The 22,560-nt window shown below is 39.0% G+C and overlaps 2 protein-coding genes and 1 pseudogene across 5 annotated transcripts in view; 1 reads left to right on the top strand and 2 right to left on the bottom strand.

Annotated features, from left to right (window-relative positions):
• ILDR1 (immunoglobulin like domain containing receptor 1) overlaps nt 1–5,087 on the top strand; it is a 29,403-nt gene extending 24,316 nt beyond the window's left edge. For 2 of the 4 annotated variants that reach the window (XM_004745479.3, XM_004745477.3), the window contains 2 exons: nt 118–941; nt 4,888–5,087. In XM_004745479.3, coding sequence (XP_004745536.2) covers nt 118–941; nt 4,888–4,929 — 866 coding nt within the window. In that variant the 3' untranslated portion in view covers nt 4,930–5,087. Of the gene's footprint in view, nt 1–117 lie in introns of all 4 variants that reach the window. The other 2 variants (XM_004745478.3, XM_004745476.3) reach the window with 1 other exon arrangement.
• A 3,671-nt stretch (nt 5,088–8,758) lies between these two features.
• On the bottom strand, nt 8,759–14,028 carry LOC101674662 (annotated as a pseudogene).
• A 3,158-nt stretch (nt 14,029–17,186) lies between these two features.
• SLC15A2 (solute carrier family 15 member 2) overlaps nt 17,187–22,560 on the bottom strand; it is a 52,383-nt gene continuing 47,009 nt past the window's right edge. The window contains exons 22-24 of the mRNA XM_004745480.3: nt 19,013–19,159; nt 18,010–18,114; nt 17,187–17,668 (exon numbers count right to left, since the gene is read on the bottom strand). Coding sequence (XP_004745537.2) covers nt 17,492–17,668; nt 18,010–18,114; nt 19,013–19,159 — 429 coding nt within the window. The 3' untranslated portion in view covers nt 17,187–17,491. The remainder of the gene's footprint in view (nt 17,669–18,009; nt 18,115–19,012; nt 19,160–22,560) is intronic.

Consider the following 22,560-nt stretch of genomic DNA (forward strand, 5'->3'; position numbering starts at 1 on the left):
TTGAGGATGGGGTCGGGATAGATGCAAGCTGATTAATGTGGCATTCTGGTGCCCTGGTTCTGAGGAGTATGTTTTGGGCCAGCAGTTCTGCATGTTCTTATCCTTGTTTCTATTCAGATTTGTCCCTGCGATCCAGCCTCCCACCGATGCCAATGACCCAGACCACCGCTCACACTCCCATTGCAAATGGTGTCTTAGAGTATTTGGAGAAAGAGCTGCGGAACTTCAACCCAGCCCAGCCTCTGCCCCATGACCTCAAAGCCATATCTGGCCAAGCCTGCAGCATGCTGTCCTCTCTGGGCTCTGAGGTTGTGGAGCACAGAATCATCCACCTGCCCCCACTGATCAGAGACCTGCCGTCCTCAAGGAGGACCAGCAACTCCTCCCACCAGCAAAGGCTTACCCCAATTCCCTCTGGACCCTGGGATCCAAAGGAGGGGAGAAGGCAGCCCCACTATTCTGATTTCCACCAGGAGCTTCAGGACCAGGAGCCTAAGCGCTGGGCATTGGAGGCACGGGAGCTGAACCGACTTCGGAGGGGAAGACACCACCGCTCTGGGGTGCATGGGTCCCCTTTGCCCTGGTCAGACAGGGACAGCCTCAGCGACGGCCCCTCATCAAGGGAGGCCCATTGGCGGCCCGACCACCCACCTCTCCGGAGCCGGTACCCAGACGGACCCCGCAGGCCCAGACCCCGGGAGAATGCACAGAGGCACCGGAGGCGCAGACACCGTAGCTACTCCCCTCCCTTGCCTTCTGGCCTCAGTTCCTGGAGCTCTGAGGAGGATGAGCAGGAGAGGCACCCCCAGAGCTGGGGAACCCACCGCCACCACAGCTCACACTCCTCTAACTGGCCTGAGGAGAAGCCACCCAGCTACCGCTCACTGGATGTTATGCCAGGCAAGAATGGCAGGAAAAAAGGGAGTGTGGAGAGGAGCTCGGTGAGCCTGGGGCATCTTGCTGCGGGTGGGGTGTGGGCAGAGCGGGGCTTGGCCACAGCTGACAGAGGCCACCCCGCCTGCCCCTGATGAGGGTACCTCGTCCTTGAGCTTACCCTGTAGGCATGGTGAGACCTCTTGTCAGAGCTAGAAGGGATCTGTGCCATCCAGAGGGCAGAGGAGGGCTCCATGCTTGATGCTTAAAAAGGGCCTTCTCATCCTCAGACCAGCCCTCCTCACAGTCTCGTGAGGCAGGGTTCCCCCATTTCACAGATGAAGAAACAAGGCCCAGAATAATTCAGCGCCCCTGAGTAGTGGAGCTAAGACTTAAATGCAGGTTTCGTGGCTAAGACTTTACTTCCTGTCATAGCTGCCTGTCTTTACTTAGCAACCCTATTTCCATACCCCAAATTAGACCACGCAGCCTGACAGAGGACGTTTGTGCCACTTCTGGGGATAGCAAGTCAGTGTGTAAGGCCTTGTATTCGAGGATGAGGTCCGGTGAGACCCCCTGGAAAGAATCCTTAAACTGATTAAACAAACAAGCAAATAAAAAACAACTTATATCCCAAATACGAGTTAAAACTTTAGGGTTCTGGAATAGGCAAGGTGCCAGTGAGTGCCAGTCATAGCTTACTAACCTAAAAGGGGTGCAACGAGGGATCATAGGCATTTTAAGCCTTCATTTTTTTTGAAAGATGTGACCTAAAACATTTATTTTATAATTGATATACTAAAACGATGTTTTCCCTTATGTCACTTTGCAAAATTATGCTTCCATGGCTCAAAAATATTCATGAACTGCCTTCAGAGTCAACTTAAATGAAAACCTATTTCTCTATCTGACCAAAATCCTTTTCTACTTTGCTTCCTTTGAGATAAAAGGATATGTAGTAGGTTCTGAAGGAAGTTCTCAGAGTAGAGAATATTATAGGAAGAATTTTAGTCTCCCACACACTTCCAAGGATGTCTGGAAATGCAAGATTTAAACCAATCCCAGGCCTGGAGTGTGCAAAGAAACAGGCACCTTATAGGAGCTATAGTGCTAGCCTTTCTAGATAAGAGCCATGGTGAAAGAGTAATTCATGAGGAAGGTAGCAAAGTTCTGTAGGTAGTTCTAAAATAATGACAGTTCTCATAGATGTCCCAGGAAAGAGGCAAAGGCCAGTAACAATGAAATTTAGTAGTATCCTTACTAAGTGGTACCTAACTATGGCCATTGATGCCATATTCCATTTAACCCTCACAGCATCCTGTGAGGTTTATACTCTTGTCTTCATTTTTATAGTGGATACAATTCTTTCTTCCATGTTATCAATAAGAAAATTACATCCTGGAAGAACACCTGGAACCAGTTAAAGCCAGGACAACCGCTGCTACTTTATTCAGAGAGTGACTAGACTGTCTCTTATCTTCATTTTAACAGAAAAAAATGTAATTTGAAAGGCAGTTTTTGGCCCCAAATCCAAACCCTATCTTTGAAGTTTTTCTTAACTCTCTTCTCTTTAAGTGAAATTATGTGGTTTCTTATAAGTGAGAGTAGGGTGAAAGGAACACTTGCTATGTTCCAGATATTGGGGTAAGCCTTTTCCAAAATTATTTATTTAATCTTTGCAACAATGTGTGAAGCTCAGTGACATTGGAGATCATGCTTGACGTCACATAGCGAATAGGCAGTGAAGCCAGAATGTGAACATGGGTGGCCTGCTGACTCTCAAGCCTGTACCTTTTCAGTAACTTTATGCAACCTCATTTGAAAGAAACAAGAACATTTCGGGCAGTGGTGTTTTCCTGTTATATTTCTTCCTGGTAACTTTATTTCTTCTTCATTTTCTAAAAGTCTCACAGCTTCCTTTATCATTAAGATGTACACACCACTAATTCTACCACAAGCAAACCAAATTTTCTGTTGTAAAGTTGCTCACAAGATGCAAAGATTTTGCTCAGGATCATTTTGAAGGCCTTCATTGTTTTGGATTTCTCTGAGCTTGTCTCCCAATGAGTTATCACTTTATCACATTGAACTGTTTACTCATATTCTGAATGAGTACAGGCCCAGGGCTATGGCTGGCTTTAGAAGATTGGTTGGTTTGAAGAGCACAGTGTTTTGTTTATAGTCTGAATTTTGAATGCCTTCAGTGAAGCAAAAGCCTCCAGGGCCAAAGTCTTACTCTTTGCTGCTCTCCTTGGTGGGGCTGGATGCTTCCCATACACTTTTCTCCCTCCCCCTCTCCCCATACACTTTTCTAACCACTGAAGCCTTCAGGAGCTTGCTGCTAACTTCAGAACTTATAATACAATTGGGCCACTAGATGGCAATCTTTGATTATGTATAACGAAGCTTGCGGTTGCTCCCTGAGTTAATAAATGTATCACTATTTTTTAAAATCAATTTTTCAGCAGTTACAGCTTCACCATAACTTTTAACAAAATGCTTATTAAAAATACTTTATTAAATATCCAGAGAAGTATGCATTAATCAAAAAACCTCTTGGCTTACATGGAACCTTCTCTCTGAAGGATAATGTTTAGCAAGTAGATACTGAGGAACAAGGGCTTCCATCCAAAAAGGTAAGAGAACTATTCTCTGCACAGTGCACATGAGAAAATGGGAGTTATGTCGAGGAATCTCCCATTTGACTACAGAATCAGGATTCCAGCAGAGATCTGACCTCAGGTCTGGTGTTTTTTTCACTTCATCAAAGGCTACATCCTCAGAAATACAGGAAACTGTAATGTCAAGTTTTAAACTCCTGTGGTTTCAGACTGGGTTGCTCCTGTGTTCCTGGCCTCCTTCAAATGGATTATCTTTCTTTCTAATCTTGCCCTACAAGAAAGGGCTTCCCAAGGCATTTCTGGTTTGTTACAAAGTTGCCCTATACTCTCCTCTTCTAATACAAAAGAAAACTCCTGCATTCCTTCTTCTCCAAGTTAAACTCAAACTTTCAAAAGAGAATCCAAGATTCTTTTTTTTTTTTCATTTTTCTTGACTTGATTTAATAAAAAAATTTTTTACTCAGTATACTTAATCCTCTCCTTTTAATACAATGTCTATTCCTTGATCATGTCTAGGTTTCTCTTCAGCAAGCCCTGCCCAAGTTTCTTTTGTCCCATTTCATTGCTTTTCTTTGTATCAGAGAATATTCATCCCATTGCATTTTGATTAGAAGCCACGCTCCCTAAAACTCATTTTCCTGATAAAATGGAAACAATTTTTTTTTATAGTAACATGAATGTATATACATATACAATGCATTTAACGATAGGTTTTGGGACAGATACCTTGTTTTGCCATTTCAAGGTCACATTCATGGACTATAGCTATAGATATTCAAAACTTAGGAATGATCCCCAATAATACATAGTTAGAGAAATATGAGAAACATAGAAACATAGACATTGTCCTTGCCCTGATAGAAAAGTTGAAAAAGCCAAAGGATCAAGCTGAAGAAAAGTCACTGAGTTTGATCAGAAAGAGGTAATGATATTTTAAAAATAACTTGAGAGAAATACTAAGGTATAAAGCTCAACTTCTTAGAAAAGGGCCAAAAAGGAATGGTTCAAGAGAATATGAATAGGAAAAGAAGAACTGGGCCATGTCTTCATGAACAAATGGTAGGGAGATGGGCTGACGAATGGACAGGGTCCTTTTTTCAGTCTAAGGGAGATCTGAAGGTGTTAAAGTCATCAGGAGGCAAAGTGAATGAGACTGTAAGAAATTTTTAAACATTAAAGGTATTTGAGGAACGCTCCAGGAAGTTATGAAAGAAAAACCTAAGCCTGGGGAAGAGACTGGCTTCATGAGGAGTCAAGAAGTATTTTTTAGGTTCAGTTATGTTATCCCACAACTCACCTAGGATTTGCACCAGGATCAAGTGAACCTTGTATGTTGTATGCACAGACAATAGATTCCCCAGCTGACTGGATTCTTTTGTGTTCTATTCCCCAGGAGAGAGACAGCTCCCATAGTGGAAGGAGTGTGGTCATTTAGTCACCTGGCACAGCGCTACATCTTTGGCTACTCCTCAGCTCTCACATGTCATCAACATCACCCAGATTTCCAGCTGACTTGGGAGGGACACTGCAAGTCTCTATCTTGCAGATTCTGAGAACAAAATAGAAAAATATTAAAAACCAGAGTTTGAGGAATTAATGACTGTAGTGTTAGCCTTGGCTCACACTCTGCACATTTAGAGTATCTGACTTGTAATGGACTCTAACTGGTTTGTGATCTTTCAGGAAATTAGTAGCCCAAGGCTTCAACTAGGTTACAGAGCTCAGAACTATGGCCATTCTCAAAGTGAGAACTCAGGAATCTTTAAGAGGAAATCAAACATGTTTCAGGTACAGGAAATTTATTGAATAAGGAAATTTCCACAGAAACTTATCTGTATCTCTATAACATACCTCCATTTTAGGAGTCCACCTTTCTACACCCCATGCCCAGTCCTGAGTGTTCCTGAGGGTCAAGTCAGAGATGGAACAGGAAATACTCTCATGGGTTATTTAGGCAAGTGTGGAAGATCACTAAGAAGCAGTTAGACACCAAACTTATCTCTATCCCTTATTTTCTCCTCCCCCTCCTCCTTTTTTTTTTTTTTGGCCTACATCTAATTTATATATCCTCACATATTATGTATCCACTAAAATCACTATACATTCTTCTTGGGAACAACATAATATACAAGTAAATTAGAAAGAAAATATACTGACCTAAGGATTCTGTCCCAAATTAATACTTACTTTGGTACACTTGACTGAACTGAGTTTTCTTCCCTACTAAAGCTCAGAGAAGAGCCAGCTTGGCTTTTCTTGGATAGTTTGGAGTTACCGTGGACTTGGATAGTTTGGAGTCACCTTTCTCCTGGCACCGCCCAGCCTTGTAGAGTTGAGATTTTCTAAGCAGAAGCATCGAGGTAGGTCTGGCCACTGAGAGAACCCCAGGAGGAGAGGACTATGCCCTCTCTATAGTAAGCTCTACTACTCCCTCCCATTTTCCCCAATCCCTTCGCTGGTTTCATGAATCCATCTGTGCTTTATGTAGAGATGCTCCTTGAGAAGATTGGAAGGAGATGGTCTGAAAGGAGGGGTGTGTGTGTGTGTGTGTGTGTGTGCGCGCGTGCGCGCATGCTTCTCAACAGTATCTTTATGTATATGGCCTTATTCTCAATTTAGATTCTATTGTGTTGACACATTCGTTTTTTCCCCCCAGCCTCATTAATTATATCCAGAGAAAATAGATTAAATGCGTGCATGAGGCAAAGATTACTTTCAGATTTTTGATGTCTATAATGTAACTGGGTCTAAAATAGCAAAACAGAAACAAAAATTAAAAATTTTAACAGATAAAGAAGACATAAAATTCAGTAGGCGAGGGTCTTCTGGTCCAGACAAGATGGTATAGACTTTTTCCTTGCTCCTTCCCACTAAGCATAAACCCTGGAAATGGCATGAGAAACAGGCAAAGGAGAACTCTAAAGGATGCTAAGAAAGCGGCAAGGTGGTTTGGGAACTCAGAGTGTGAGGCATAACACAGAGGCAGGGTATCTTGAATCCCCCAACCAAAAAAGAGAGACACCCAGAGCTGGCATTTCCCAACTTCCCACCTAACAAAAGAAGGTAATAGCTCATTCCTCCTCCCTGGATTTAGTGGGAGTCGCTCTGACAACCTCGGGCAATGGGGACCATCTAGGAACCCTGCCAAAAATAAGTGACCAGGGGAAGTACGCTCCTTCCCTGTTAGGCCAGAGACTCTTCCATGAAGAAGTACTATGGTGAGTAGGAAGAACCAGTAAGAGGCTCAGATAAAGTGAGTAACCCAGCTGAGAAAGCTCTTTGTTCCCATGGACTAGAGACTTTCTTCCACTGCCCAGAGATAGTAGTGCTGACTACAAAACCAGGAAAAAGGACCTGACACAGCTAACAGCCTGAGCCTGGAAGCCACTTTGTTTCCATGAAACTGATACTCTCCTCCCTGGCCCAGATTAACTAGGGTAGCAGGGGAACACCAAGAGAAAGATTTCTACATACTCCTCACCAAGAGATATCTAGCAACCTAGCCAGGGGAAATTCTGTCTGTAACCTCAGGCAGCACTGACAGAGACCAGAGTGATCCTTAGCAGCACCATGTACATCAAATAGACCAACATAACATCACAAATGTTCTGAATCATTAAACTGCCATTGGAATCATGGCCTGCAAAAGTAGGTGACAACTTGTATGTTGAACCTAATAGGTTCAACATAAAATAATTAAAATAAAATAAAAAATAAATAAAATAAAATATTAAAATAGGACCCAGAGTATCCTAACATAATAGACAAAATGACCAAGATACAAACCAAGAACCAAGAAAATCACAACTTGAATGAAAAATGAAATCACCTGATGCCAACCTGATTTGAATCAGATGTTGGAATCATCTGATAAGAATTTGAAGGCAGGGGCGCCTGGGTGGCTCAGTGGGTTAAGCCGCTGCCTTCGGCTCAGGTCATGATCTCGGGGTCCTGGGATCGAGTCCCGCATCGGGCTCTCTGCTCAGCGGAGAGCCTGCTTCCCTCTCTCTCTCTCTGCCTGCCTCTCCATCTACATGTGATTTCTCTCTGTCAAATAAATAAATAAAATCTTTAAAAAAAAAAAAAGAATTTGAAGGCAGATATTATAAAAATGCTACAATAATCAATTACAATTCTCTTAAGAAATAGAAAATCTCAAAAAAGAAATAATAATTGTGCAAAAAAGAAAAGGGAATTATAAAACTGAAAAATACAAAGCTCAGAAATTAAAAACTCACAAGATGAGCTCAACAGAAGAGTGGAAATGGGAGGCTACAATCAGTGAACATGAGGACAGAACAACAGAATTCACTCAATTTGAACAACAGAAAAGAAACTGGAAAAAATGAACAGAGTCTCAGAGACCTGTAAAACTACAACAGAATATCTAATATCATTGGAGTTCCAGAAAGTAGAGGAGAAAAGTAGGGATGAATGAGTATTTGAAGAAATAATGGCTGGGAACTTCCTGTATTTGATGAAAGACACCAACTTAGAGATTGAATGAACCTAAAAGCTAAATGAACCCAAACAGGATAAACCTAAAGGATCCATGACAAGATACATCATAATTAAACTTTTTTTAAAAGATTTTATTTATTTATTTGACAGAGAGAGATCACAAGTAGGCAGAGAGGCAGGCAGACAGAGAGAGGAGGAAGCAGGCTCCCTGCTGAGCAGAGAGCCCAACGCGGGACTCGATCCCAGGACCCTGAGATCATGACCCCAGCCGAAGGCAGTGGCCCAACCCACTGAGCCACCCAGGCACCCCCACAATTAAACTTTTAAAAAAGGACAAAAACTCTTGAAAGGAGCCAGAGAGAAACAAGGCCTTCGCTGTAGGAAACACCAATTTAAGTGGATTTGTTATGTAAAACCATGAATAAGGAAAGGGCAGAATGTGTTTTGTTTTTTAATTTAATTCAATTTTATTTTATTTTATTTTGGGCGGATCGTAAGTCAACATTTTAATTTTTTTTATTTTTTTTTAATTAATTTATTTTCAGCATAACAGTATTCATTATTTTTTCACCATACCCAGTGCTGAAAGAAAAGAACTGTTAACCACAGTTCTCTATCTGGAAAAGCTATTTTTCAGGAATGAAGGGAAAATAAAGACATTCATAGATGAGTGAAAGTTAAGATTCTGTGACTAGCAGACCTACTGTGAAAAGACTGAATTTCTCCAAGCAGAAAGGAAATGATAAAAGAAGGAAATCAAGAAGAAACAATAGAAAGAACAGAAATATGAGTCCATACAATAGTACATTTCCTTATGAGTTTTATAAACAGATTGAAATAAAAATTATAATACGAATACTCAAAACAATGATATTTAAAGGTGGGAAAGGTAAAGAGACCTAAATGGAAGTGAAGTTTCTATACTTCATCTGAAGTGGTAAATGTTGATACCAGGACATCATTATAATTAGCACCCACAGCAACCACCATAAACATTATACAGAGAGAAAAACTCAAAAATATTACTCAGCCATCAGAAAGGATGAATACCTACCATTTATATCAACATGATGGAACTGGAAGGATTATGCTAAGTGAAATAAGTCAAGCAAAGACAATTATCATATGGTTTCAATCATATGAGGAACAGAAGGACTAGCTTGGAGCACCATAGGGGAAGGGAAGGAAAACTGAATGGGAAGAAATGAGAGGGAGACAAACCATGGGACAAACCAGGAAACAAACTAAGTGTTATAGAAGAGAAACAAATGTAGAAGAATTGAAATCATACAAAATGTGTGCTCTGACTATAATGGAATCAAACTGGAAATCTATAACAAAGACAACAGGAAACTCTTGAAACACTTGGAAACTAAGCAAACACACTTCTAAATTATGGACAAAAAGGAAGTCTCAAAGAGAATTTTAAAAGTACATAGAACTAAATAAAAATGAAAACACAACATATCAAAATATGTAGTATCTAGCTAAATCAGTACTCAGAGGGAAATTTATAACACTAAATGTTTACATTTAAAATGGGGAAAGATGTCAATTTCTGTAATCTATGATCTTAATTCAATAAACTAGAGAAAGGAGCAAAACAAACCCAGAGTAAACAAAGATATGAACTAATATAAGAACAGAAAATAAAACTGCATATAGAAAACATTACCAAATAATTCAAGAAACAAGAAGCTTGTTCTTCAAAAATATCAATAAAATTGATAAACCTCCATTAAGACTGACAAAAACAAAATACTTACTATCAATAATCAGGATGAAATAGGAAATCTCATTCCAGATACTACAGCCAGTATAAAGTAAATACAAAAGTATAAAATAAATAATGAACATAAATAATTATCATATAGTTATTAAGCAATAATTATAAATAAAATGACAGTACTACCTATAACTTTATGCTCATAAGTATGGTGGCTTAGAAGAAATGAAATAATTCCCTGAGAACCACAAACAGCCAAAATTCAACTAAGATGTAATTAATCATCTCCAAAGTTCTATAGCCATTAAGGAAATTGAATTTTTTTGGCTTTAAGATTCTTTTATATTCAATTTGTTCTACTTTCACATCATGTCCGGTTTACTGATACAGGTAAGTGACAACTATAGAAGCCTGGATATCTCTCAACACAAATGAAGGAATAATGTTTGTTTTCAAAACATTATATGCTCCGATGGAGGAACCTGGGTTAATGTAAAAATTTTTTAATGCTCATATGCTTCAAATTTGTGCATATGAGATAAGAGTGTCCACATCAAACTACCTCTGTAACAGGGCTTAAGCGGGCTATATCTCCCATGGAATAACCTGATGCCCATATTTTCCCGTAGAAAATATGCCCATGAAGCAAACCGATTTTTGAACTGCCCAGCAGTTACAACTTTCTGTTCTAGATAATTCAGATTCTCATCAAAGTCACTTCTTACAATCTGAGTATCACGGGCCAAAGTCTTGAGATAGTCGTAGCTGGTTTTGGTCCAAAGTTTCCAGCACAGAGAATGTTGAATCTTTCCTGGCATCAGCAGTTTTTTTAGCTGGCAAACTAATATGGGGTAGGCAGGTCTCTTTTTACCAACACCAACATCCTGTCACTGGGCTCCACTCAGTCACCACAAGTGCTGCCACCTCAGGAAACTGGATTTTTAATTAAAAGCTCTCTGAAATGAAATCTCCAGACCAAGTCAGTCTTACTAGAGAAGTCTAGCACAACTTTACAAGTATAATTAACACTAACTTTATACAATTTTTTCCAGAAGAGGAGGACATACTCCCTGCTCATTTAAGGAAGACAGCACAAAGTCATTGCAAGTCATTACAAAAAAAGAGAAAACTATGAACAAACATCCTTCCTGAACTTAGATGTAAAAATCCTTAACAGAATATTACCAATATTTAAACATACAAAAATAATTATACACCATGAACAAGTGGGAGTCGGTCCTTATACATAAGCCTGTTCCCAGCATAGTAAAAACATTCTTGAAAGATGAAATTGGAGGACTGACTTATTCTTTCCAATTTTAAAAATGTACTATAAAGCTATAATAGTTAAGAGAGTGTGGTACTGACATAGTATAGACATACTGATCAGTGAAACAGAATTAAGAGTCCAGAAATAAATCTTTACATTTATGGTAAATTGATATTTTACAAAGCTTTTAAGGCAATTCTGTGAGGGAAGGATTGTCTTTTCTACATATGATGCTAGGTCATTTAGATAGCCACATGTAAAAAGATGGATTTAGAACCCTCATACACATGTAAATAATTAATTCAAAATGGATAACAGTCTAAATGTAAGAGTTAAAACTGTAAAACATTTAGAGAAAAAGAGAGAAGAAAACCTTTATGTCCTTGGATTAAGTGAAGAGTTCTTAGTATGACACCAATAGCATAATCCTTAAAAGAAAATAATTATAAGTTGGACTTCATCAAAATTTAAGTTTTGTACTTCAAAAGACACCATTAAGGAAACAGAAATACAAACCACAAACTTAGAGAATGTATTCACAAATCCTTGATAAAAATACTTCTAACCATAATCTATAAAGAAATCTTACAGCTAAATAAGACAAATGACAAAATTTTTAAAAATAGACAACGTTTGAATAGAGATTTCGCAAAGGAAAACATAAAAATGGTTAATGAGCACATGAAAAGATGTTCTAAATAATATTACTATCATTACTATCATAATAATACTATCACTACAAATTAAAACCACAGTGAGACACCACTTCATACCCACTAGAATGAGAATAAGGAAAGAGACAGACAATAGTAAGTGGTAGCATAAATGTGGAAAAATGGAAACCTTCATAGTTGCTGATGGAAATGTGAAATGATGGGGCTGCTTTGAAAGACTTTTGGCAATTAAAAATGCATATTAGACATAAATTTACCACATAACCCAGAAATTCCACTCTGTTATTACCCAAGAGAATTTATCTACATAAAAATATATATAAATGTTCATAGAAGCCTTATTTATAATAACAAAAAAAAGTAGAAAAAATCCAGATTTCCATCAACTGGTGAACAGATGAACAAAATGTGATATAGCTATACAATGGAATTCTATTCAGTAATAAAGAAAAACAAAATACTGATGAATACTACAACATGGATGAACTTCAAAAATGTTAAGTGAAAGAAGCCAGATACAAAAGACCACATATTATATGATTCCTATTTATATGAAATTCCAGAAAAGGCAAATCTGTACAGATAGTAAGTTAGTGGTTGCCTAGGCCTGGGCTTGGAACAGGCATTGACTGCAAATGGACAGGAGGTTTCTTTCTGGGGTGACAGAAATGTTCTAAAATTGGATTGTGGTGATGGTTGTTGCACAATTTTGTAAACTTACTAAAAATCATGAAATTGTATGCTTATAATGTGTGAATTCTATGATATATACTATATCTTAATAAAAATCTTAACTATAGTAGGTCAAACATCATTACAAAATGTGTTTTCTGATATACAATGAGTGATAGAGATCCTTATAAAATGTGTTCATATAAATGATAATTTTAATTTTAAAAGTTTTTCTTTTCTAACAGAAAAAGGGAAATTGAAACAAAACTGGAAGAATTGTTAAACTTCAAATATTTCATTTGAAGAGATTTTATTTTTGAAAAGAGCCCTCCTGGATTTTGAAAAAAGACAAAGGAATATGTCGAGCAGTTGGAAATCATTGTGCTTTAAAACCCCAGGTTTTGAAAGCCCTATCAGATTATGAAAAAAGACAAAGGAAAATGTTGAGTAGTTGGAGTCATTGTGCTTTAAAACCCCAGGTTTCAAATGCTAGCCACTATCACATTCCCTGTAATCTCTGCTCACCTCTTGATTTAGTTTTGTTGACAAAGTAAACAAAGTTCCCACTTATATTTATTTTTAAAAACCTAAAGAAGATATAATTTTTATTCAGTTATTTTTCAACTCCTACAAAAAGGATACAAAGAAACAGGCATCTTAAAAATTAAAACCAGTTCTCGTCTCAATTCTGTTGAGTAAAATGTTATGCTTCTTGGGGGTAATTTCATGGAGGGCAAAGTTCATTTTAAGTTCAGCTACATCAAGATATGAAATAGCCATAAGAGACTCTTAATCACAGGAAACAAACCGAGGTCTGCTGAGGGGAAGGATAGGGTGACTGGGTTATGGACATTGGGGAGGGTATGTGCTATGGTGAGTGCTGTGAATTGTGCAAGACTGATGAATCACAGACCTGTAAGCCTGAAGCAAATAATATATTATATGTTAATTTAAAAAAAAAAAGATATGGGGGCGCCTGGGTGGCTCAGTGGGTTGAGCCTCTGCCTTTGGCTCAGGTCATGATCCCAGGGGCCTGGGATGGAGTCCCGCATGGGGCTCTCTGCTCAGCAGGGAGCCTGCTTCTCCTCATCTCTCTCTCTGTCTGTCTCTCTGCCTATTTGTGATCTCTCTCTGTCAAATAAATAAATAAAATCTTAAAAAACAAAACAAAACAAAAAAAGATATGAACGAGCCAGTCTTTCCCTCCTCACCATCTCTACCTACTGCTCAAGCTCTCCTTCTAATAAATAAATAAAATCTTTTAAAAAAAGGAACCTCAAATTTACATATTTTATTTCTTATAGATGAAATACATTAGTTTGTTTAGATAAATGTATATTTTATCATTTTAATATTTATTTTACAATCATAATTCTCTTAGTATTGGTTTTTTATTTAATGCAGGTTCTCCATTCCCAAGTTATTTTTATTCATCTTTTCTTAACAGGACTTCATCATTGCATAGCTTTTGCAAGAGATTCTCATAAAGGCAATTTTACTTGAGTTTGTTCATGTTTATAAAAGCTGTCAGGCCCCTACAATTTCAACCACATCTTGATATAATTTTTTCTTTAGAATACTGTAGCAGTTGCCCCATTATCATTTGGTATTGAATTCTGATGTGGAAAAGACTGAAGATGGTCTGTGGGAAAATTTTTTCTCTTCTCTGTAGATCAGTGGCTCTTAACATATATATAAATATATATTTATATATATAAATACCCATATCATGTTGATTAGCATCAACATGATATGGGTATTTGTTAAAATGCAAATTACCCAACCCCATTTTATGGCTACTGAATAAGGAACTTTGGTATAGAGTCCAGAAATGTTTTAAAAAACCATCCAGCTGTTTCTCATGCCTACTAATGTTTGAGAACTATTTCTTTTTTTCTGCCTAGATACTTGAAGATATCTTACCTTGAAATCAATAACCTACTCCACTAATCCAGGATATTTTAGAATTGAGAGTTCTCTGTCAAAATTTCCTGAATTCCTTTCAGTGTGCACTCTGACTGATCAAGGATACAAAGCAAACAAATTAATCACTTGGCTGCTATGACTGAATGACTATACATCTCAGGTTAGTTTTAATTTATGCCTATTGTCCCAGTGTAGGGCCTCCTTTCATTTTCAAGACTGTCCTAGTTTGGATGATAGATTATATGGTCATCCTCTTTATGACCAGTGAACCCAGTGGCTTGCAACATATCTATGATCAAATGCGTTATGATCTCTGGGGAAGCTCTGAGAAGAGATTCAGCATAAAGGCCCATAGTTTTGGAGTAAAAAGCTCTTGGCTTGCTACGGTGGAGACTGAATCCATTTGACTATGGATCACTGTTGCCCCACATGAATTGAGTGTTTTATCTACCAACCCATAGAATCAGCCATTTCCAGCAATACTCCTTTATCATGTGGTACATTTGGGACTGGGCTTGAGAAATTGTAAATTGGATGAGCTGGTAGCTCTTAATCCTGGTGTGTCTATTCCCATTACGCTGCTATCCTGCTCTCATTCTTGACTTTAGCCACATGCAATGCTCTTGATGGCCACAAAAAAATCTGAGTCTATTTTGCAGAGGGTTTTGCATGACAGTTGGTGATGACTTCTGCAATGCAGCAGAAGTCAATACAGTCCGACCAAGTTTGTGACCCTGCAAAAAAAGAAAGGTAACTCCATCCAGTGGGCAGAACCCTAAACATAACATCTCATTGCTCATTTAGTCCACAGGAAATCTGGCCTAAAGAGAAGCTCTATAGTAATACATGTCTAGAAAGCTAATGATTTGGCAGCACAGTCAGGGACATGAAAGGAACAATATGAGAATTGAGGGTGCCTGGGTGGCTCAGTTGGTTAAGTGTCTGCCTTCTGCTCATGTCATGATCCCAGGGTCCTCCTGGACTTTTCAAGGCATCTGCTTCTCCCTCTGATCCTCCCCCAATGTGTTCTCTCAACCTCTCACTCACTCTCTCTCAAATAAATAAATAAAATCTTTAGAGAATTGATACCAAGTTGGTCTGGAGAAAAAGGTATGCAAAGGGATCTCTCAGAATGAATTCAGAGGATTAGAATGTTTGTGTCCTATATAAATGCCCACCAAAGGGCCTTCACTCCATAGATTTTCTTTGCCTAGGTAAACATGATGAACTCCCTATTTCAGCTCTAGGGACTCTATAATCAATTATTTAATTCCAAATATTCCTGTGAATCGAACCATTATGACTGTCCCACCAGCACTTCTGTCTACTAAAGTAACCAGTCCAAGTTGTTCTTCTGATAATTTGGCGCTGCTTACTAGTCTCTGCCACCCTGAGATATCATATTCCTTATTGAAATCATAGAACCCATTTCAATATCAGTATTTGCCACCTTTGTCTCTGACCTACAGAAGCCAGCCACAATGTGCTTTTCAGATATCTTGGTACTCTCTTCATTAATGCATTTCTTTTTTTTTTTTTAAAGATTTTATTTATTTATCAGAGAGAGAGAGGGGGAGAGAGCGAGCACAGGCAGACAGAATGGCAGGCAGAGGCAGAGGGAGAAGCAGGCTCCCCGCTGAGCAAGGAGCCCGATGTGGGACTCGATCCCAGGACACTGGGATCATGACCCGAGCCGAAGGCAGCTGCTCAACCAACTGAGCCACCCAGGCGTCCCCATTAATGCATTTCTTAATGTTATTGTGACTGGCATGTCCTTAGGGCTGGGATGGCTGAGTTGGTAGTACATGAGAGATCCACTCTAACATACTTATCTCCCTAAATCTCTTTTTTTTTTCTTTTAAAGATTCATTCATTTACCTCAGAGAGGGAGAGAGAGAGAGAGAGAACATGTGAGTGAGAAGGGGAGAAGGGGCCAATGAAGGAGAGAATCTCCAGCAGACTCCTCACTGCCAGGGAGCCTGAGGCTGAGCTCCATCCCATGACTCTGAGACCATGACCTAATCTGAAACCAACTGACAGAGCCACCCAGGAACCCCACTCTCTAAATCTTTTTATTCCTTCTTCTATAGAGGATTTCTGGCATTTCAACTGAGCATAAGCCAGGAATGAATCCAATTTTCTGCCTACCAAAAACAAAAAGAGAAAATAAAACTAATATTACACTTTAAGTTAACTAACTGGAAGTAAAATAAAAACTTGGAAAAAGAAATTAAATTTATGGTAAAAGTAAAACAGAAAAACTTATCAAAAACAGACCAACTACTTTGAGGCTAAAGAGGATAATAATTAAAAAAGGAAGTTGGATTCATAAAAATATTGTTATTAAACATCTGTTATAATAAACAAGAAATGATGTAATAATAAGAAAAAGCTAACCCAAAAACACTGAAAATGCATGGTTGGAGAATTATAATTAGTACCCATATAACTGTCCTTAGAAAGGCATAATCCAGCTGAAACATTGTAGTCCCTATGAAAAATGTACACTAAAGAAGACTCAACAGAATTTCTACAATTTATACATATTCTTGTTTTCCAGAACTATGCTTACCACATTTAATTTGGTTTCCAAAGATCTATTAGTATGAAGAAAGGGGGTTTTGGGTTAGTAGATAAAATACTGTAATTATCAGAAAGATGTATTTCTTCTCTGTATTAATAAAATGTCATTTGTTTCCTACCACCTGGACTGAAAAATTTACTATGGTCTTATCAAACCTGGATAGCTGAGAGGTCAGGCCCTATACCAGATTGCACCATAAATACCAATTCTTGAGGTCCTAGTGGATAGTACAATTATGTTGCTTATGAAGAAACCTGAAATACCATTTTTGTTATTCTGCAATTTTACCCCTGAATCAATCCCTAAAAATGTGGAGTCATTGGTTCTAAATGGCAAGTAAAGTGATTCCCATATAACTCTACATAATCCCAGAAACTAATTCAGTTACACATTTATGCTTTTAATGGCCATTTAGAGATGCGAGGCCTTCTTCAGGAATACTACACAATGTTTACAGAGTTTAGTAACTGATGGGAAGATATAGAGTCTCAGGGGACTTGCTCTTTAATGTACTGGAATATCCAGTCCTAAAACTGCCTCTATCATGAGAGAAAAGTGGAGGACCTCTGCTCAGATAGGATGCTCCTTCCCTTCCCTAACAAGTAGGAGAAAAAAATGCCTTAGGATGGGTGATAACCAAGACCAAATCCCAGAAATGGGGTCTGGGAAGAGTCCAGGGAGCCATTAGAGCTTTGTCTTCTTGGTCTCCAGGTTGATCATATTCCCTTGGGTATAGGGAATCTGCTTATCTGCTGGCTCCTGTAAATCCTCTGGCTTTATAGGAACATAATTGTAGCCCATGATGGAGAAGATCAGGCAGACCACCAGCAGGAGACAGGAAAACAAAATGAATTCAGCCCACTGCAGGAAGAAATAAATATAAGAGAAGAATATGAAGAAACTTTAAACGGATCTTCATAGGATGAGGACTATGGAACAAACTGACTCAGGGTCACCAATGTAGGCAGAGGTTTGTTAAAAGAAGAATGGATTCACTGGCCTCTCCTCATATGGTCTATGGCAGCCATTATTGCCACTCTTACATGTCCATTCTCCTGGCAAAGTCTGTTTATATCTTAACCATCTTACACACAGCACTAAGTGAAGAATGTGGGCGGCAAAGGGATGGAGGAAGAGGGAGGAAAGGAACTTGGAGGGAAAATCTTGGGTAGACACAAACTCCTGCTTCATCAGATCCATACCTGTACCAGGCCACTGAACTGTGCCACAACAAGCACGATGATATTCCCAACTGCGACTGTCAACAACCAGGCTGCCTGGAGTACAGATTTCATACTAGTGGGAGCCTAAAGAGGACACAGGTTTGTGAGTAAACAAACTCCCCCAAACCACCCTATGACTCAAGCATCTATCCAGAAAACTTTTCCCACTAAAGTTTCTAAATTTGAACTCCTCCTCCTCCAACTTTGGCTATCATGTTGATTTAAGGGGTGATAATAATGTGAACAGTAATAAGAAGATGGAGCTCTTAATTGAATACTTCAATTCATTATTTCATATAATCTTCATTATACGCTAAGAGATAAATTCTATCAGTATTCTTACTTTACACATAAAGAAAAATAGCATTAGAGAGATAATTAACTTGCTCAAGCTTTACACGATAATTTGTACAATCAAAATTTGAACATGGGCTATTTGACTCCTTATTCTTTTTTTTTTACATTTTTTTAAAATTTTATTTATTTTTTTAAAATTTCTTTTCAGCGTAACAGTATTCATTGTTTTTGCACCACACCCAGTGCTCCATGCAATACGTGCCCTCCCCAATACCCATCACCTGGTTCCTCCAACCTCCCACCCCCCACCCCTTCAAAACCCTCAGATTGTTTTTCAGAGTCCATAGTCTCTCATGGTTCACCTCCCCTTCCAATTTCCCTCAACTCCCTTCTCCTCTCCATCTCCCCTTGTCCTCCATGCTATTTGTTATGCTCCACAAATAAGTGAAACCATATGATAATTGATAATTGACTCTCTCTGCAGCCCTTATTCTTAAAGTACCCTTTCCTAGATTCCAAACAGCATCAGTTACTATGCTGCACTGCTATGATCCTGGGAGTCTAAGGCCAAAAAAATATAGAGGTCTTGGCCAGGATCACATACTTTTTAAAGCAGTATTATGATTAAAATTCATCCTTCTCCAAGCAATATATCTGCCTCCACTTTTCACTTGCAAAAACCAACCTGAGAATAGGAAAACTCAAGTCCTGTGACAGAGAACATGACCTCCCCAGCTGTAACCAGGGCATACTGTGGTAGCTGCCATGCAATGGAGAGTTTGGTGGTAGGCATGTCTTCCATCTTCCAGGCCTGAGGATCCTGACTGGTGCGCTTAGTGAGGAAAAGAAGAAAAGGGTTCATCAGCAGTCTCAAGTAAATATTTCTGATCTACAGCATTCTATGATCTTATACCCATCCCTTTGTATTTTCATCCTTTAAGAGACTCAGCAAATCCTATAAATTTCAGTTTTTTTTAATTCCTTTTGGTAACACAGCACTCACTTATCTGGGTTTAGTCAATCAGATACCATTATTGACAGAGTCCCTAGATGGCAGAATATTTTGATATTGGTGTTTGGATTTCCACCTTTTGACCTATAGGTACTCTGATCCTGGCCAACATTTTAAATATAAAATGGCATCTGAATTATACAAACACAATGAATTTTCAGAAAGCACATTCCTTTTTTTTTTTTTTTTTAAGATTTCTTTTATTTATTTGACTGAAAGGAACACAGTGAGAGGGAGTACAAGCAGGGGGAGTGGGAGAGGGAGAAGCAGGCTTCCTGCTGAGTAGGGAGCCCAATGTGGGGCTGAATTCCAGGATCTGAGCTGAAGGCAGATGCTTCACAACTGAGCTACCCAGGCAACCCCAGAAAGCTTTTTCTTGAGAAAAGTTTAATTCCTTGCCTAGTTTTCTATGTTAAGTAGAAACTGTTTTTAACATTTTCCATTATTTTACTAAAATTACTTTTATCAAAATGAATTATTTTCTTGGTAAACATTACATTAAAGATTTTGTTGATCAATTTTGAGAAATCTGTATCAAATACTGTCTATTTTAAATTCTATTTACTGGCCATCATTTCTGAACTCAAATCTTACACATTTAAATTATGCCAAAAAGGCAATTTTTTTGTAGAATTTTAGTCAAAAAAAACTCTTTCAGGGTCAATATTTTTGTTACTAATCTTACCAAATATACATGACTATTTAATCTTTATTTCTTTGTCTAGAAGTACTTTTACTATGCAGGTTTCTAGTTATGGTTGGTTTTATTTTATAAAGGTTATGTCTATTAATATGTGTTATGAACTGGATAAAAATTCTAAAATTGTATGTATTTCTTAAAGTGAAACCATTATTAGGTAATGGGTGTAATATCTAAAATATAATATGATTAAAACGGCAGTTAAAACATCAAGATCAAAAGTCTTGAAATCAAATGTCTATAGTATCCAAATGTCCTTGATTCTCTGTGTCATAGGGCCATTGGGTTCAAAATAGTTGATTTATCAGTTGATATTGTGAACAATACACGGGCATATGTTTGCATTTTCTTAGGCTTAGGGAAGACCATGACCCGAGCTTCTAAATCAAGATCACATACTCAAATAGCCATAGGCATATAATTAAGTAAATGAAGCAGGCTGAGTGGGAATGATGGGAGCTGTGGTGAAGTGGATAGCACAGGCCCCATCTAAAGTGTAAAGTCAGTACAGCCCCAGCCAACTCACATGGTAATACTTGTTATTAAATCTTCTGGTTTTGTTTTTAAGAAATGTTAAGAATCTAGATTCTTAGGTGATATCTCCTGAATTTTAAGTATTGTCAATTACTAATGATTATCATTACTTTTGTCAGTAGTGTGCAGGCCGAACAAAACAGGACTATGGAAAAAACTGGGCCCCCGGGATCCAAGTTATGATCTCTACTCCAAATGATTATTAGATCCACGCATTCAGAAACAATATATAAGGGGCGCCTGGGTGGCTCAGTGGGTTAAGCCGCTGCCTTCGGCTCAGGTCATGATCTCAGGGTCCTGGGATCAAGTCCCGCATTGGGCTCTCTGCTCAGCAGGGAGCCTGCTTCCTTCTCTCTCTCTCTGCCTGCCTCTCAGTGTACTTGTAATTTCTCTCTGTCAAATAAATAAATAAAATCTTTAAAAAAAATTTAAAAAAAAAAAAAAAGAAAGAAACAATATATAAGACTTCAATCTTGAGTAGCACACAAAAGACAGAACAAATGATTAGTCGGATAACACCAGAATTCAAGTGTTATGGGGTTGCATTGTGTCCCCTTAAAACTCATATGTTGAGACAAGATGGCGGGGAAGTAGGAGGAGGCGCCCTTTCAATCTGTACCCTAAAGTGAGCTGATTACCTTCCAAAGAACTCTGATCACCCAAGAAATCAGCCTGAGATCAGAATTATACACGTCTGGATCTCTACCGGAGCAGAAGACGCCAGTGAGCAGGTAAAGTGGAGTGGGAAAGTCGGACTGATATCGGAAGATAAACAAAAAGGGGAGGGAGCCACCAGAGGTGACCCATTGGTAGAGTGCCCTGTATCTGGGGACCAGCATTAACTTGGGAGTCTGGTAGGAAGCACTCAAAAAGAGCAAAGGATCACCGGGAGGGGGGGGGGGAATTGTGGGAATCGGGGTGTTAGGGACAGGGGCTTAAGTCCCCAGACCCAGGACAGCCACCCCTGGCACAGAGCCAGAGAGAGTGCAGCAGAGAAACCAGGTATTGGTCCCTGAGCCACCAGCACGCCTGAGAGCTTGTGGGGCCGGCTCCCATGAGGGGCTGGGAGCCTCGCTAGTCAACGGCAGCACAGCCTTTCTGCAGTCCCCATGCGAGTGCCCTGCCCTGCCATCAGAGTCCGAATCGTGCCCCACGCCCTCCCCTGAGACAGGTGTGCACAGGTGCCAGTCCGGTGCTCTCAGACCCGGAAAGACCAGGCACTCCCAGCCCAGGCCAGCAGGAAAATCTCAGTGTGCGATCACTGCTTGGAACCTCTCTGGCAGTCTGGAGCTGCCCAGACCTCTGCCATGGTTTTGGGTACAAGCAAAAAATCCTGAGTCCTGCTCCGCCAGCGGCCAAGAGGAGATTTATTTGGACTCTGCAGCCAGACTGAGGCTTCTCTCTGAGAGGGAGGTCAGGGTGCAGTTAGATTTCCTCTAAACCTACAAAAACCATCAAAAGCAGTCAAGGCGAGAGAGAAAAACAAAAGTGAACAAACATAAAAACCTCCAGAGAACAAAAGCCTGACAAAACCGGTTTCCTCAGAGCCCACCCCCTTGAGGGGGGTGGGAGGACTTAACTAAGAGAACATCATTGACTGAAAACCCACTTGGCAGTCCCCTCCCCCAGAAAACCAACCAGGAAAGGGGGGAAAAATAAAGACCACAAGAGAGCAACCACGACTACTTCATAGGACAACTTTTATTTTTAATTCGTTCCCACTATTCTGGCTCATTTTTTTCTATATAGATAATTTTTTAAACCTATTTACCATCACAGTGAGATGTCCAGTACATCAAATTCCATAATAATCTTCTAACCTGAACTTTTTGATACATACACCTGTGTTTTCCTTTTGCATTTCTATTTTTTAAATTTCTTTTTTTTTTTAATTTTAGTTTAGTTTAGTCTAGTTTATTCCTTTTTTTATTTTTACTTTCTAATATTCATATAGAGTTAAACTTCAAGGTAATCCCCTTTCCCCAAT

Source organism: Mustela putorius, unplaced genomic scaffold (assembly GCF_011764305.1).
Source record: "Mustela putorius furo isolate JIRA1106 unplaced genomic scaffold, ASM1176430v1.1 tig00003834_pilon_pilon_pilon, whole genome shotgun sequence".
Classification (NCBI taxonomy): domain Eukaryota; kingdom Metazoa; phylum Chordata; class Mammalia; order Carnivora; family Mustelidae; genus Mustela; species Mustela putorius.